The 15,138-nt window shown below is 47.2% G+C and overlaps 2 protein-coding genes across 2 annotated transcripts; one reads left to right on the plus strand and one right to left on the minus strand.

Annotated features, from left to right (window-relative positions):
* Positions 1 to 4,861: 4,861 nt before the first annotated feature.
* On the plus strand, positions 4,862 to 8,691 carry LOC123098431 (NADH dehydrogenase [ubiquinone] 1 alpha subcomplex subunit 13-B). Its single transcript, XM_044520414.1, has 3 exons — positions 4,862 to 5,286; positions 8,185 to 8,256; positions 8,336 to 8,691. Exons 1-3 carry the CDS (start codon positions 5,072 to 5,074, stop codon positions 8,478 to 8,480), a joined length of 432 nt encoding a protein of 143 aa, XP_044376349.1. The 5' UTR covers positions 4,862 to 5,071; the 3' UTR covers positions 8,481 to 8,691.
* Positions 8,692 to 12,482: 3,791 nt separating this feature from the next.
* On the minus strand, positions 12,483 to 13,464 carry LOC123100223 (uncharacterized). Its single transcript, XM_044522183.1, has 2 exons — positions 13,229 to 13,464; positions 12,483 to 13,122 (listed from the first exon to the last, which is right to left on the minus strand). The coding sequence occupies exons 1-2, from the start codon at positions 13,232 to 13,234 to the stop codon at positions 12,703 to 12,705; spliced, it is 426 nt and encodes a 141-aa protein (XP_044378118.1). The 5' UTR covers positions 13,235 to 13,464; the 3' UTR covers positions 12,483 to 12,702.
* Between the last annotated feature and the right edge of the window lie 1,674 nt (positions 13,465 to 15,138).

Here is a 15,138-nt window from a genome sequence, read left to right on the forward strand (position 1 = left end):
TGATCTTCTTTTACTTGTTGGGAGCTTTCTCGTGTAAATTGTTTTTCTCGTTTTCGATTTTCCCTTTTATTTTCTTGTTCAAGAAAAACCAAAAACTCCAAAAATATTTATGTGTGTTTCTCTGAATTTCTTTTATTGAGTCGTACCGAGGAGAGGACCACGATGAAAATGTTGAGTGGCTCTCATATGCATTATTTTTATCTAACAAAGAGCCCATTTTACCTTATCTTCTCATGTTGAATATTTTTTTTGCAGATTCTAGCTTAGTCCATGGCACTCTTGCACTTTTATTATCTTCTTATCGTTCGGTCATGCAAGTGAAAAGAAATAATGACGATATTTGATGAACGGGCCGTGGCAGAGAGAAACGGGTATGAACTCGACTTGTTCTGTTTTTGTAAATATGTTTAACCTAGTATCCATGATTCAACCTATTATGATCAAACATGTTTGCAATGGCAATTAGAGATTATAGTTTCTCATGCCATGCATAAGTAGCTAGGAGTGGACAATGATTTATCTTGGTTGCCAACATTGCGTTAAAATGATTGTGATGTAGTATGATGATATGGTATCCTCCTCTGAATGTTTGAGTGGCTTGACTTGGCACATGTTCATGCATGTAGCCGAATCAAAACCAACATAGCCTCTATGATATTTATGTTCATGGTGTTCATATCCTACTCATGCTAGTATCCAATGTTACTTATGCATAATGCATGTTCATGACCGTTGTTGCTCTCTAGCTAGCCACTTCCCAACCTAATTGCTAGCCTTCGCCTGTACTAAGTGGAAATTCTGCTTGTGCATCAAAAACCTTAAACCCAAGTTATTCCACATGAGTCCACCATATCTACCTATATGCGGTATTACCCTGCCATCCTAAGTAAATTTGCATGTGCCACCTCTAAAAACTTCAAATAAATATCCTTTTTGTGTGCCTGGATTGTTCATAGAACGACAGGAGGTAGTCGGTATCTTCCATGCTAAGCGGATTAATCTCAAGATGAGTGTTTATTCACTCGTCATTGCACGAGAGGGGCGGTAATAGGATTCCCAATCCCAAATTGCAAACAGAAAAGAGCTTACAAATAATCAAACAAAAACTCCTACGGAGTCATAACTTTTACTTTTATCGCTTGGGAACCGCCGCTAATGTGTTTAGCATGGAAGATATTGATAATTGATGGTCGCGAAGTAAACAAGAATGGTGCACCTCTCAAAATTTCATTTACCTCTGTTTTAAAAACTTGAGCTCTGTCACCTCTGCAAATCACTGCTTCCCTCTACGAAGGGACTATCTATTTACTTTTATGTTTTGTCATCACCTTCTAAAATAAGCGCCAGAACCTGAGAGTACTGCTGTCATGCTCATGCATTGTGTGTAGCTAATGTTGGGTGCATCATGACTGGATCTTTTCTACCATGAATTACAATGTTTAGTCGCTGCTTGAACTTTGCAGGTGCTCTGCATTTATGTTTGCGGTCTCAGAAAGGGCAAACGAGATACCACTATTGTCATATTATATCATGGTTGTTTTGACAACGTGTTGTTGTTTGAGATATCTTATTATTGCTCGCTAGCTGATTATGTCATTGGTATATGAGTTAATATAATTTTTAGGAGTTACTGTTGACATGGTTAGTTATAATCTTGGCTGAAAACCTAGGTGTTGTTTAAGCTTACTTATGCAAACAAGAGCAAAAGAGTTCGTAAATTTTTTTCTTTTTCACTTTCAGTTTATCAACTGAATTACTTGAGGACAAGCAAAAGTTTAAGCTTGGGGGAGTTGATACGTCTCCATCGTATCTATTTTTCTAACACTTTTCCTCTTGTTTTGGACTCTAATTTGCATGATTTGAATGAAACTAACCCAGACTGACGCTGTTTTTAGCGTAACTACCATAGTGTTGTTTTTGTGCAGAAATAAAAGTTCTCGGATTGGAACGAAACTTTGCGAGGAATTTTTATATGAATAAAGATAATTTCTAGAGCCAAGAACCACCGGAGGGGGGCACCTGGTTGGGCACAACCCACCAGGGCGCGCCACCCCCTCCAGGCGCGCCCAGGTGGGTTGTCCCCACCTGGTGGCCCCACAGACCCTGAAACCGATGCTATAAAATCCTATTTTTTCAGAAAAAAATCAGGGAGAAAGAATTATCGCATTTCACAAGATGGAGCCGCCGCCCCCTCATATTCTTCATCGGGAGGCCAAATCTAGAGTCCGTTTGGGGCTCCGGAGAGGGGGGTCTTTGATCTTCGTCATCTCCAACCCTTCTTCATCGCCAATTCCATGATGCTCCCCACCGGGAGTGAGTAATTCCTTCGTAGGCTCTCTGGTCGGTGAGGAGTTGGATGAGATTCATCATGTAATCGAGTTAGTTTTTGTTAGGGCTTGATCCCTAGTATCCATTATGTTCTGAGATTGATGTTGCTATGACTTTGCCATGCTTAATGCTTGTCACTTTGGGCCCGGGTGCCATGATTTCAGATCTGAACCGTTTATGTTATCACCATTATATCTATGTTCTAAATCCGATCTTGCAAGTTATAGTCACCTACTACGTGTTATCATCCGGCAAACCCAGAGTGACAATAGTCGGTACACTTCCCGGTGATGACCGTAGTTTGAGGAGTTCATGTATTCATCGTGTGTTAATGCTTTGTTCCGGTTCTCTATTAAAAGGCGGCCTTAATATCCCTTAGTTTCCAATTGGACCCCGCTGCCACGGGAGGGTAGGACAAAAGATGTCATGCAAGTTCTTTCCATAAGCACGTATGACTATTTACGGAATACATACCTACATTATATTTATGAATTGGAGCTAGTGCCGTATCGCCCTAGGTTATAACTGTCACATGATGAATATCATCCAACAAATTGTCGATCCAATGCCTATGGTTTTCCTACATATTGTTCTTGCTAAGTTACTACTGCTATTGTTACTATTGCACTTGCTACAAAATCACTGCTATCAATGTTACCGTTACTATTGCTGTTGCTACTACTGTCAAAACTATCATACTACTTTGCTGCTGATCACTTTGCTGCTGATAATTAATCTCCAGGTGTGGTTGAATTGACAACTTAGCTGCTAATCTTACAAATATTCTTTGGCTCCCCTTGTGTCGAATCTATAAATTTGGGTTGAATACTCTACCCTTGAAAACTGTTGCGATCCTCTATACTTATGGGTTATCAGACCTCTACTTGTTATATTGGACCACACACGCACACTAAGAATTACTATACTCACAATGCAGGAATTTCAGAGCCTATGTCATGCTGCGGCGTCCTGTGGCCGACGCAACCCTCCGAGTCGGTCCTGCTGTCCGTCGCCATTGTCGTGGAATAACTGCACTTCAAGACTCGGGAGGAGTTGCGGAGTAAGGCGGGAAAAGCGCCGGAGCTGCCTGCCTCCGGTGGCGGTGCCCGGCGGGAAGAAGAGCCGAAACTGCGATGGGTGGCGGCACTCGGCGGGAGGCGCCGCAGCTGAGGCGAGTGGGGGGGCGCCGAAGCTGGGCGGGCAGCCCGGAAACCGGCGGTGCCAGGTGAGGAGTTTGGTAGGCGGCAGCGGTGGCTAGGGATGTTTGTTCCGGCTGGGGAAACTGCCATGAACAGATCGGGTAAAAGATTAGATAAGGGTTCTGTTTAGTTAGGTTCGAATATCTGTAAGTATATCTACTTAAACAACAAAGCGTTTCCTTGGTTCAGTTGGTCAGCTCGTGCGCCGTGTAGCCTGTGGTCTTCGGTTCGAACTATTGACCAAACGGTAACGGTGAAAAATTGTCTTTTTGAGCTTGAACTAAAGAAACGGTGGTGTTTTTTATAGTAAAAATATTTAGTGGCAAAACTGAGTGGCGTTATATAGTCTATGGCAAAACTGATAAAAACCCTAAATTAATACTCTCCCCGTTCCTAAATATTTGTCTTTCTAGAGATTTCAACAAATGACTACATACAGAGCAAAATGAGTGAATCTACACTCTAAAATATGTCTTTATACATCCGTACTCCATCCGTCCGCGAATACATGTACATCTAACTTTTGTTCTAAGTCAAAAATTTAAAATTTTGACCAACTTTATAGACAAGAGTAGTGGCATATATGACAACTCATTGGTACCTTATGAAACTACATTCCAAAACGAATCTAATGATACTAATTTAGCGACATAAATGTTGTTACTTTTTTCTATATAGTTGGTCAAAGTTTTAAAACTTTGACTTAGGACAAACCTAGATGTACACTTATTCGCCGATGGTGGGAGTATGTGGTAGTCCATTTGAGATATCTAAAAAGACAAATATTTAGGAACGGAGGAAGTAACTATCATGCATGAACTTTCTCCGTTGTGTTGTGGGCCTCAACTGTCATTTCCTATGCTTTGCCTTGGGACTCCGCCAGAAAAAGAGCTCACAGTGGATGTTTGATTTCCCATAAAAGTACAAGCTGCAGAAATAAAAGCGCTTCTTTAATGCAAACCGAACGACACTGCAGTTAACTTTTCTTTGTTTATTTCCCTGCAAATTTCCTCCATTCCTCCAAACCGAACGCAACCCTAGTGTGGTGCCTCGGCCTTCTCTCGTGTATGTTAGTGTTATTTCTCTTCTTTTTATCAATGAAATGATATACAAGCTTCGCGTATTTAGGAAAACAAAAGATCAACCGGCTGATTTGTAGCACCCGCCTTTTTTAGAAGCTAGTAGCCGTCTGCAACCTTTTTTTTAGAAACCGCCGTCTGTAACTCGGTTGCAAAATCGAAGTGCTCGTCAGGGCCCAGTAAGCTTCTTACCAAAGCCCGTCAGCGCGTCTCCGCACGGCCCATGTAAACTCTTCCGGAAGAGACCCTGGAGAGTGACGAATTTACCCACTGCCCACACTCGCTGACAGAGAGTCACTGGTCGAGGCGATTCCTCCCACCACCACCAGGTTCCCCCAAATCGCTCGCACCCGCCACTAACCCTAGCGACATCTGCGCCCCCAATCGCTCGGCCTCCCGCCGGAGCTCCAGATCTGCGGCCGCTTCGTCCCGCGCTGGTGGTGACCTTCCCGGATCGGAGCCAAGATGACGGAGTCGATGGTGCGCAACAAGCCGGGGATGGCGAGCGTCAAGGACATGCCGGTGCTGCAGGACGGGCCGCCGCCGGGCGGGTTCGCGCCCGTGCGCTACGCGCGCCGCATCCCCAACAAGGGCCCCAGCGCCATCGCCCTCTTCCTCACCACCTTCGGCGCCTTCTCCTGGGGCATGTACCAGGTCGGGCAGGGGAACAAGGTCCGCCGGTAAGTCCCTGCCTGCCCTGCACGTCGATCTGCCTCTTACGTGCGTGTGCCAGTCGCCATTTCAGTCGAAGCGGGCGCCGGTCGCAAATCGATCTTGCATGGCCGCTTGCCTTGCCTCCACCGGGTGCATTCTTGCGTTAGTTCAAATGAATTGCTGCAGTTGGTTTCATCTGAAAGGTATTTAGATAATTGTAGATCATATCTGGACAACGATACACTGATATGATATTAATACTAGTACTAGTAGCAACTAGCAAGGACATGCATTATTAGAAGATGGCATGTTTCTAAGAAATAGCTTTATGTTCATATGCAAATGGATGCGTCACATTCCGATTGATATGCCACTTCATCCCTTTGCAGCTGCTCTAAATTGATGCTATTCAACATACTTTAACATCTAATTAGCTAATTTATGGAGAACATGAATTTAGAAGATTTTATAGCTGTGGAGCCAGGCCCAGTCAGCCTGTTGATTCCTTTGTAAAGAACCATGAACGATGGGTTGCAGACTTGTAGCATAACTCAGATAATGAATTAGAGTGTCAGAAACCTAATATGAACATTAATTTGAGCTGACAGTTTTCACTAATGTAGTAACATGGTTGTGCCTAACGGAAAAGCAACTGCATTTTTTTAACAGCCGACTTGCACCATTCGCCACCACTCCTCCCTCCTGGCCTCCATGGCATCCACTCGCCTTGACATCATATATCCGCCCTTTAGAACCATCTCAATAGCCTTCCTTGCGATCTGTGGTGCCCTCACGCATCGTCTCCACCGCTGGTCCGATGAAGTCACTGATGCTGGCTCTGCCTTCATCTGATGCTGGCTCTGCCTTCATCTTCGCTCCACGGCTACTCCAGCCTGTCTCAGGGAATCGTACAGTTGACAAATCAGCTTGCCTATGCTATAGCAGCAATGCCGCTCAATATTTAGATTAAACTAATGTGGTTTTTGTGGAAACTATAGCTTATTAATTTTGTAGGTTTGTCTCGTTCGTTTTGTAAAAAATAAAAATTCCATGCCTCAACCTTGAACTACCTTAGTACCATGTGAGTCGTTTTTTTAGAAAGAGGAGATTGCCCTCGGATATTCATTAATAGAATCAACTGTGCCAGCAGAGGTCGTACAAGAATAATAGTCTGGGTATGTGGTTCAGATGCCATCATCCAGGAGAGACATGCCTAAAGGTCTCATTACAGCAGCCTTAAACATCAACCAAACTGAGATTACATCAAGATAGGCAAGAATCACAGTACAGCTACGAAGTCATGATCATATCAATAAGTTGATTGCCAGTGCAATGTAGTTGGACCCTCTTCCAGCATTGGAACTCCAAAGCCGCCTAAAAGGCAGCCTTAAAATCCTAAACTAATCCTTTTGCCACCTTTGCCTCATTCCAATCGTGGTTTTTACATGACATTGCAGTGGGTCGGATGGGTCTCACATAGTCACATGTAATGCTGGTACAGCAGCTTGCAATTCCTTCATCTTTGCCATTGGGCAAGCAGCCTTAGACAAAAACCTCAAATTGTCCTCTCTCTACTGCACATCAATGCTACTCAGTGAACCCTTACCATCCCTCTCCCCGAGGTTTCTTTAGTAGATACGCATAACCTAACCATCCACTACTGTGCGTTGGCGCACGACGTGTCGGTCGGCGGCGTAGGCATGCGGGTGCGCCTCCAGTTGACAAGACGAGTCAAAGAACAGGGGAAAAGAATAGAGGCACGACGTGACTAGGCTAGAGCGATACTGCTATAGGCTTCGATGGCATTCTGATTCCATATGTGGGCTTTCTTATTTTATCTGCTAATGGGCTGGGTTGAAGTGTTAAATAAACCTAGTAAATAGTTTTTTGCACATTTCAAAGGGGGGGTCGTGGCCCAGGTTGGCCTCCACGACCCTCCGCCAGTGCTTACAGCTGCATGATAGTGAGCGTGTCAGTGTATATCTGTCCAAACGAAGCTCAACGTAAGCCTCTTCCTACCTATTTGTTGCTCTAGTTCGCGCCCGTTGGGTGAGGCTGTCAACTGCTAGTTTGGAGAGTTTGAGGGTGCGTTTTTGACAGTTTTGGGCTTGGAGATTGATTAATGGGCTCAGACTCGGGCAAAAATTCATGGTCCAGGGTACTGTTTCCTTCATTCAGCATCTCTGGAATTTAAACTGGTTGATTATTCACATGGTTACTAATGGGCTGCTAGTTCAGTTAAGAAAATAGATTATGTGGTCATTGCAGCAATTTATGACAATCATGCAGTCTATCTAAACGAGTAAACAACAGTTTGTTGTGATGGATAAACTTTTAAGAAACACAAGTGTAACAACCGAATGTGCATTCCTGTTATGTGTCCTTGCTCTGTATTTGCCGTTAAACATGTGAAATCTATATCCGCACTTCATTTTATTTTGTTACGAAATTGTGCTGATTTTCTCTATTTTATTTATTCTGAAATCACCTGGGATCCTTATCTTCTGATCATGCTTCATTGCTCTTCAATTCTTGGTAGTTATTGGTTACTGTCAGATCCTTTTATTTGTTTATGTTATTGCTCTGCAATTATTGGTAGTTATTAGTTACTGTCAGATCCTTTTTTTTTGTTTCTGTTATTATTTTGCAATTATTGGTAGTTATTAGTTACTGTCAGATCCATTCATTTGTTTGTGTTATTGCTCTGCAATTATTGGTAGTTATTAGTTACTGTCACTCCATTTTATATGTTTCTGTTATTGCTTCTGCAGTTCTTGGTAGTCATTAGTTACCGTCACATCCATTTTTATGTTTCTGACTTTCTGTTAGCTTCAGAGTCTTGAATGCTTGTTAGTACGTGCTTTTTCCCCATCCCTGTCTTATTTGTATGTTAGCCTTCATGGTGTGGAATTATGTGTGTGCAGTGCACTGAAGGAGGAGAAAATTGCTGCCCGTAGTGCTATACTGCCGATGCTCCAAGCTGAAGAGGATGAAAGGTACTCGATCGACAATGTATGCCATTTTCATTTGTCCCTGTCATCTACCAAAGACATGAGGTCTTTGATCTTTGTGCAGATTTGTCAAAGAATGGAAGAAGTACCTTGAGGAGGAAGCGAGGATCATGAAAAATGTTCCTGGATGGAAAGTTGGTGAGAGCGTGTACAATTCTGGGAAATGGATGCCTCCTGCAACTGGTGAGCTGCGTCCGGAGGTTTGGTAAGGTCCAATGTCTTGCTTCAGCCCATCGCCGATGGCATCGTGCCTTGAGGGCATGAATAAGGCTTTCAGACCTGGACACCCCGAAATTTGCTACGAGGAATACATACTTGAGCATTCGTCGTGTATTTCTTCTGTTGACGGAATTTGAATGGCTAATAATTGGACAGAGCAAGCCGGCTTTGGTCTTTATATGAACAATCTCCTTTTGTTGATGTAACGTGTCTTTGTATTGCTACGGCTATTTTGACTCTTGTCTTTCTTTCAGTTGCGACATTGAACATGGATATATTCCTTTTTTTCAGCAGTTGCCATATCAGCCTGATTATAACAGCCAATATGATGATTTTGGCCGAAAAGGCCACAGCCGTCATACACAACTCTGCCTTTGCGTGGGAAGGAAGTTTTGCGATTGTTTCCCAACTGCGCACGGTAAATCTGACCCGGTTTTCCGTCGGAGTGCGTTTGCGGGTATATAATCCTCGTCGCTTCCCTTCATCGGCGCCACCACACTCGCCCTCTATTCACCAATTCCTGTCGCCAGCACACTCACCCCCATCGACCTCCTTCATCGGGTGCCACCTCGCACCCTCTCTTCCCCATTACCATGTCAGCATGGTCGCGCCCCCTCCGCGGACCATTTGCCAGCGGCCACTCCCGCCTACCCGCAGCCGAAGGCTCCCCTGCCGGTGAGGTCACTCGGAGAAGAGGAAGAACTTGTAGTTCAATTAGTAGAGAATCTCAGTAGTATTAAGGTTGTTCAAATCGTAAACGTAATCCTTCTTCAAATCCATCACGTAAATTCATGTTGAAATCCTAATTAAAATCGATGTCGAGAATTCTGATAGAGTTGCCCTTACAATCTCGTATGAAGGGATCAAGGGTTTCTACTAGACTGGACCCTAAGATCAACTTCAACCCAGCGACCCATTTTGTCCGTTTGGGTCATCTGGACAGAAAAGTTGGCCCAACGGGGCGACCCAAACGGCTATCCGTTTATTGTCCGTCTCGACCCAAACTGAGCCCAAATTTGAGTCACAAATGGGTCCACGTCGCCCGCTCTCGTCTGCTCGTGTCCGTCCTGGTACCATGTATCAGCGACTGCGACTTCGGCCTCCACAACGCGCCGCGACGAGGATCAAGGTCACCTGCGGAGGCCGCCAACGTGCTCACCGACGAGTCCACCGGCGCAGGTCGCCACCTCCAGCCCTCCACCGTCACCGCGCCTGCCGTCATCCTGTCGCCCGCGGTGGAGCAACTGGCGGCACTGGCGCTGGAGCTCATGTCCGGGCGCTCCCTCATGGGGCTCCTCCGCGCGCTCGGCTGCTCCTCCTAGGGCTCGAGGCCTGGACGGTGGCGCTGCCTCGCGGGGCTCCTCCAGATCTGATGCAGGAATGGCTCGGGGCCCGGCGGCGCGATGGGGGAGAGGAGGGGCGGTGCGAGGGGGAGAGGAGGTGCGGCGCGTGGAGGGGTCGGCCGCCCTGCTATGGAGGTGCTCGGCCGCTCCTTTGGATCTGATGCAGGAATGGCTCGGGACCCGGCGGCGCGATGGGAGTGAGGACGGGCGGTGCGAGGGGGAGAGGACGGGCGGCGCGAGGAGTTGCCGGCCGGCGCCGGTGAGCGGGGCGCCTGCAGAGGAGGTGCTTGCCTGGTGTAGCTGTTGTGGGCTTGTCCGCTTTTGTGCTGCGCGTTGGGTACATCGCGTGTCTGTTAGGCGATCCAAATAGGCAAAAAGCGGATAAAATATGTGTCCGTTTGAGTCACATCGTTGGAGTTGGTCTAAGGCCTTGTACAATGCAAGGTGCTTAGGAGGGGTGGTTGAAGAAATAAACGAGACTTTCCTTAAGCACCGATGCTTATTTGTACAAAGCCTGGCCATATATACGATGCTTTAGAAAAGTCGGTTTTGTTTTTCTAAACACCTTCCTAAGCATCTAGCATTGTATACGGCCTAACGAAACTTTGCCGCTCTTCCTTTCAAGCGACCAAGCCTGGCCATATATACGATGGCTGGCCCCCGTTTTGGTAACCTCATCGACGATTTCTAGCGGCCATGCCCATGACAAGGATGTCCAACTGGTCCCCTCAATCCATACAAACAGAGTGTTCAGCTTAATAGCCGAGGTGCAGCGGACCAGCGAGCGGGCGACAGGCAGAGAAGATTATGTATGGTCCCCTGGCTATCTCGAGGGATCATCAAGCGCACCATCAACGCTGAGCTTTGGCCTTGCAATCGTGCGGTTTCTCTTCTCCCATTCCTTCATCATTACTGGAAAAGAAAAGGGCTGCAGCTCTGAACACCCACGGATCGAAAGACGGGCACCGTGCAAGCACGCTTCTCCGACCTCAGTCCGTTCGTCCCCGCTCATGTAATTCCCCGTTGGACATCTCGGTGCACCGAATGAGCTGACGCCAGCCCGAGCAGAGCAGCCAGGCGCAGACTCGACGCATCGAGCAGGTAGCAGCACTGTTCAAGAACCAGCTCCATCGCCACGCCATGCCATGCCATGGGCGGGCGCTGTGCAAGAATTGACATGGCCCTGCCCCCTCCCACGACGCTCCATCGTCTACCCCCTACGTGCGGGTGGCGCGCCGCCCCGCTGACCACCCGAGTCGCCGCCGCTGTTCCACGTCCATCCATTCTACTAGTACCCGCCAGTCCGCAGCCGCGCCCCTACGCTACGCACGGACATCCCGCGGCTCAGCTGCTTCTGCTAGCTCCCTCCGCGACCCATGACCCGTGACAACAGGGGAAGCGGCCTCCACCGGAGCTCGTGCTTTGCACAGGCCCGCGCGCTACCCTAGCTAGACCCATGACCAGCCGAGCACCAGCGTCTCTGCCTGCTGCCGGACTGATCCAGACACCGATGGGAGTGCTGCACCTGATCTGATCGATGGCCCTCTTTATCTCAGAGATTTTAGGCTGGCCGGGCGGGGCCGTCCATGTTCACGACCGCGGCCGTGCATGGCTGCTGGACGGGACGCCAACTGATCGCCAACAGTAAAGATCGAGCCTGACGCGATTTTCTTTTTGAGACAAGCCTGACGCGAGCTGTGGTAAATGGCAGCAGCGTCGCAGTCGCAGACATGCAGTTAAGGGGCCCAGTTACGGCTGCAGGCCTTTTTATTAAAGACTATTGGTCGTGGCTTCTCGCGCCTCTCTGCCCGCCATGCGCCAGCGTACTGTGCTGTGCTGCCAATGCCATGCATTCTGGCTTTGGCTATCGTTTAATTCGTTGCACGTCGTGCGATCGACCGGTAGTACTAGTACTACACCGGTGTAATAGTACTTATAGCGAGCTGCAATGCTGCACAGCCCAGAATTAATAAGATTCACCCGGAGAGATGCTTCTGCTTTGGAGTGGAGCCATGTTGTTTCAGCTCTGCTATCGTCGCCTGCTTAAATTCCCTCATCAAGATCAGATTGGCCAGTTCAAATGAAGACAGTGCATTTTTTCCGTACCGTGAATATTGTGCATCTTTTTTCTACAGAAGAACGTTTTTGCAACGATCGTGGAACATGGCTTTGAATTAACAACACATCAATGGGTCAAGAGTTGTTGCAGTAACCAACATCCAACAAGAAAACAAAACGGTGAAATCTCATGGAGCTGTGCTAGGCCGTCACTAAGACATCTATTAGTAGTTGTTTGTACTAGGTAGTGTGACGTTCAAATTATTGGCTGGTTATTTTCCTCTCAATATGGATTGCTAACCCGTTTTCTTTAGTTCCAGGTTGCCTGCGACGAACAGCGCAAGAAACATGTACGTCAACCGAGATTGCGACGAAGAGAAGAAAGGGAGAAGCATTGGATTCGACGTGTGTTTGGTTTATGCCCTAGATTGCCCCGCCAAAATATCAGCTAGCTAATTTTTTGGCTGAGGTGTTGGTTGCACATGACATGAGTAAGGCAACACTGGTACCTATTTTTGGATCCTGGCCAAAATATTGGAGCAGGGTACATTTTGGACACGATCCAAACATGCCTAGATCTACACCATCGACTCACTGACCAAGCTTAACACATGACTACATGAGACCTGCGTATACAAACTAATGGTGGAATAAACAGCTCGAGAGCATTACAAGTGATCACTAGCCCAACTGCCCAAGAGATCAAAACTACATAACACACAACAAGAAAGAACCAGCACTCACTCAATCTAGTGAACACTACCACTACCACTCTAGAATAGACCGCGCAGCATCCCATTGGCACACAGGTTCAGGCGACGCATGAGTTGAGGCCCAGGCAACCCATCAGCAGGCTCCTCTTCCGCCTTGGGCGGCGGGAGGTGAACTCCGGCGGAGGCACCTGGTACAGGTCCTCGTCGACCGGGCGCACCACCCTGGAGCCGGCCTTGGCTGTGGCGCGCGGCAGGCCGGCGGCAGCGTCCAGGGCACTGGCACCGCGCCTCTCCCCCTTCTCCCGACGGGCCACGTCGCCCTTGTCCGGCCTCCGCGTCTTCTTGGGCGTGGGCTTACGCGGAGGCGGCGAGTACCTGAACCACACGTCGCTGCAGGCCTCCGGCTCCGGCGCGTAGCACTCGGCCGCCACGGCCACCGCCACCGCGGCCGGCGGCTCGTCGTAGTAGTAGCAGTAGTTCCACTCCCCGAACGCCGGCACCTGCCGCCGCCTCGCCTTCTGCAAAAGCAAAGCAAAGCCAAAACCAGGTGAGCTACAAAGTACAAACCACGGGGAAGTGCCGATCCTTTGCATGGACGCACGGTTGGTCCGCACGAACGCTCACCTCCATCCGGTTCACGCCGGCAGCACACGACACAGGGGCAGACAGAATGGGGTGGAGAAGAAGGAGAAGCGGGCTGGGGTCAGTGGGGCGAGCGGTACCAGCACCAGCTAGCGGCTAAACAGAATGGGTTGGAGCCTCCAATGGCCTGGACGCACGCGCGTGTTTTATAGCGGGAATGGGAGGGAGCAGCTCGCGCGGCAGTACCGGCCGGAAAGCATTGAAGAGGCCGGCAATGTCGAGAGGGTAGAGAGAGAGGGGTAGAGAGAGGGAGAGATGGGGCGGGGCAGCATGGAAGGCCTCTTTTCAGAGCGGCAGTAGCTCACTGTAGAAGGCCAGGAGCTAGCCTCGGTAGGCTTGGAGGAGGCTGCAGAGACGCAGAGAGTGGCCGCTGGCCGGCGTGGTCCTGGTTTGAGTTTGACCGCGGGAGAGGGAGGGCTATTACTCCTAGGTATGGGGCTGCTGCACGTCGTACCGGGGTTCCAGCTGACATGCAGCCATCTTGTCGCGCGCCCGTGTTATTTCCGCATCATTGCGGGTTGATTACCGAGTAAAATAATAGTAACGCGTTTCAACGCTACGCTCTACTGCTAGGCAGTACCCCTACCCCTGCATCTACACAAAACGATGGGGTATGAGCAAAAGTCCACGGGCTAGAAAAAATTTCTATAGCACAAGACAGCATGGGGTTGGATGGTAAAGTTGGCAGGTGAATTACCAAATCTTATTTTTCTTTTTCTTTTGAGCAGTGCCAAATCTTTTTTTAACCACAGTAAAGGATTTCCCGCAAAAAAGGGGTAAAGGATTGAGTTTACACATGCCATCTTTGTTCATTCTTTATTCCCCGACTACGAGGTGTCTGTGATTACTTCGTCAATCTTAAGACGCGATGCCAGCTCCGTCTTCTGGAGTTGTTCATAGGGTACGGATGTACATTCATAAGTGCGAGCATATGTGCTTTTATATGAGCGTTTAAGAAAAAATAAAATAATATTTAAATTATGGGAATGAGCTAGGGACAAGTCGCCAAAAAACCCGCAGAATCAAAATCGACTTTCAGCAATTTGGGTAGGTCGGTTTTTTTAGAGGAGCTCTGATCCCTTTGCAACCACAAAACAAAATCCACCGGAACTTGGCTTGGTCTGAAACGCAAGACAAAAAACGAATATAAATGAACCAAAAAATGAAGTTTTTTAATAAATATTGTACTTAAAATTTCCGACAGCCACTATTTCCTTTGGCAAGAGGGCACGGGAGTGACTGGAGGTCAATCGACTGACCATAATACTTGAGTCAGTCACTTTTTACATGTTTATGATTTTTTGGGCCGTGACCATTGGTTGAGTAACGCCGCAGCCGTAAGAGCTGAGTAACACCATTCTCCTGCATGTTATCGCGTCAATGCCTAAGCAACTTAATTGCTGTTTATAGATGCATGCATAGACGGAAGACAACTCCATATATATACTCCCCATCAACGTATATATGTATGTAAAGAAAAAAACAAATAAAGATTTGTGTCATTGGTATTACCCTTAAAGAAGAAAAAGAAAATAATAAAATAAGTGACAAAATTTGCACACAATTTACACACAAATTGTTTTATAACACGCAAAAATAAGCATATAATAGTAGTATCTTCGCAGAAAAGGAAAAATCTTAAGAAGGAATGCATTAGTTGCAACGGTATTACCATTAAAGAATAAAAGGAAATGCAATAAAACCAAACCAAAATAGCAAGGTTTTCTACGAATAAAGAAAAAGAAAATAATAGTGCAATTTTCACAGTCTAGTATAGTTTACACACATATTGTACAGTACTTGCATATATACTTACACACGGAAGAAATCAAAAGAGAAGTTGTCTCAGAAATAATGAATTAGCGGCATTAGTATTACCTTTTAAGAAGAAC

This window comes from Triticum aestivum, chromosome 4D, assembly GCF_018294505.1.
Source record: "Triticum aestivum cultivar Chinese Spring chromosome 4D, IWGSC CS RefSeq v2.1, whole genome shotgun sequence".
NCBI classification, from domain to species: domain Eukaryota; kingdom Viridiplantae; phylum Streptophyta; class Magnoliopsida; order Poales; family Poaceae; genus Triticum; species Triticum aestivum.

Excerpts from the sequence above, each read along its gene's own strand:
- LOC123098431 (XM_044520414.1), top strand. The coding sequence starts at position 5,072 with ATGACGGAGTCGATGGTGCGCAACAAGCCGGGGATGGCGAGCGTCAAG. Across the intron at positions 5,287-8,184 it reads CAGGGGAACAAGGTCCGCCG|TGCACTGAAGGAGGAGAAAA; the intron begins GTAAGTCCCTGC and ends ATGTGTGTGCAG. Across the intron at positions 8,257-8,335 it reads CAAGCTGAAGAGGATGAAAG|ATTTGTCAAAGAATGGAAGA; the intron begins GTACTCGATCGA and ends ATCTTTGTGCAG.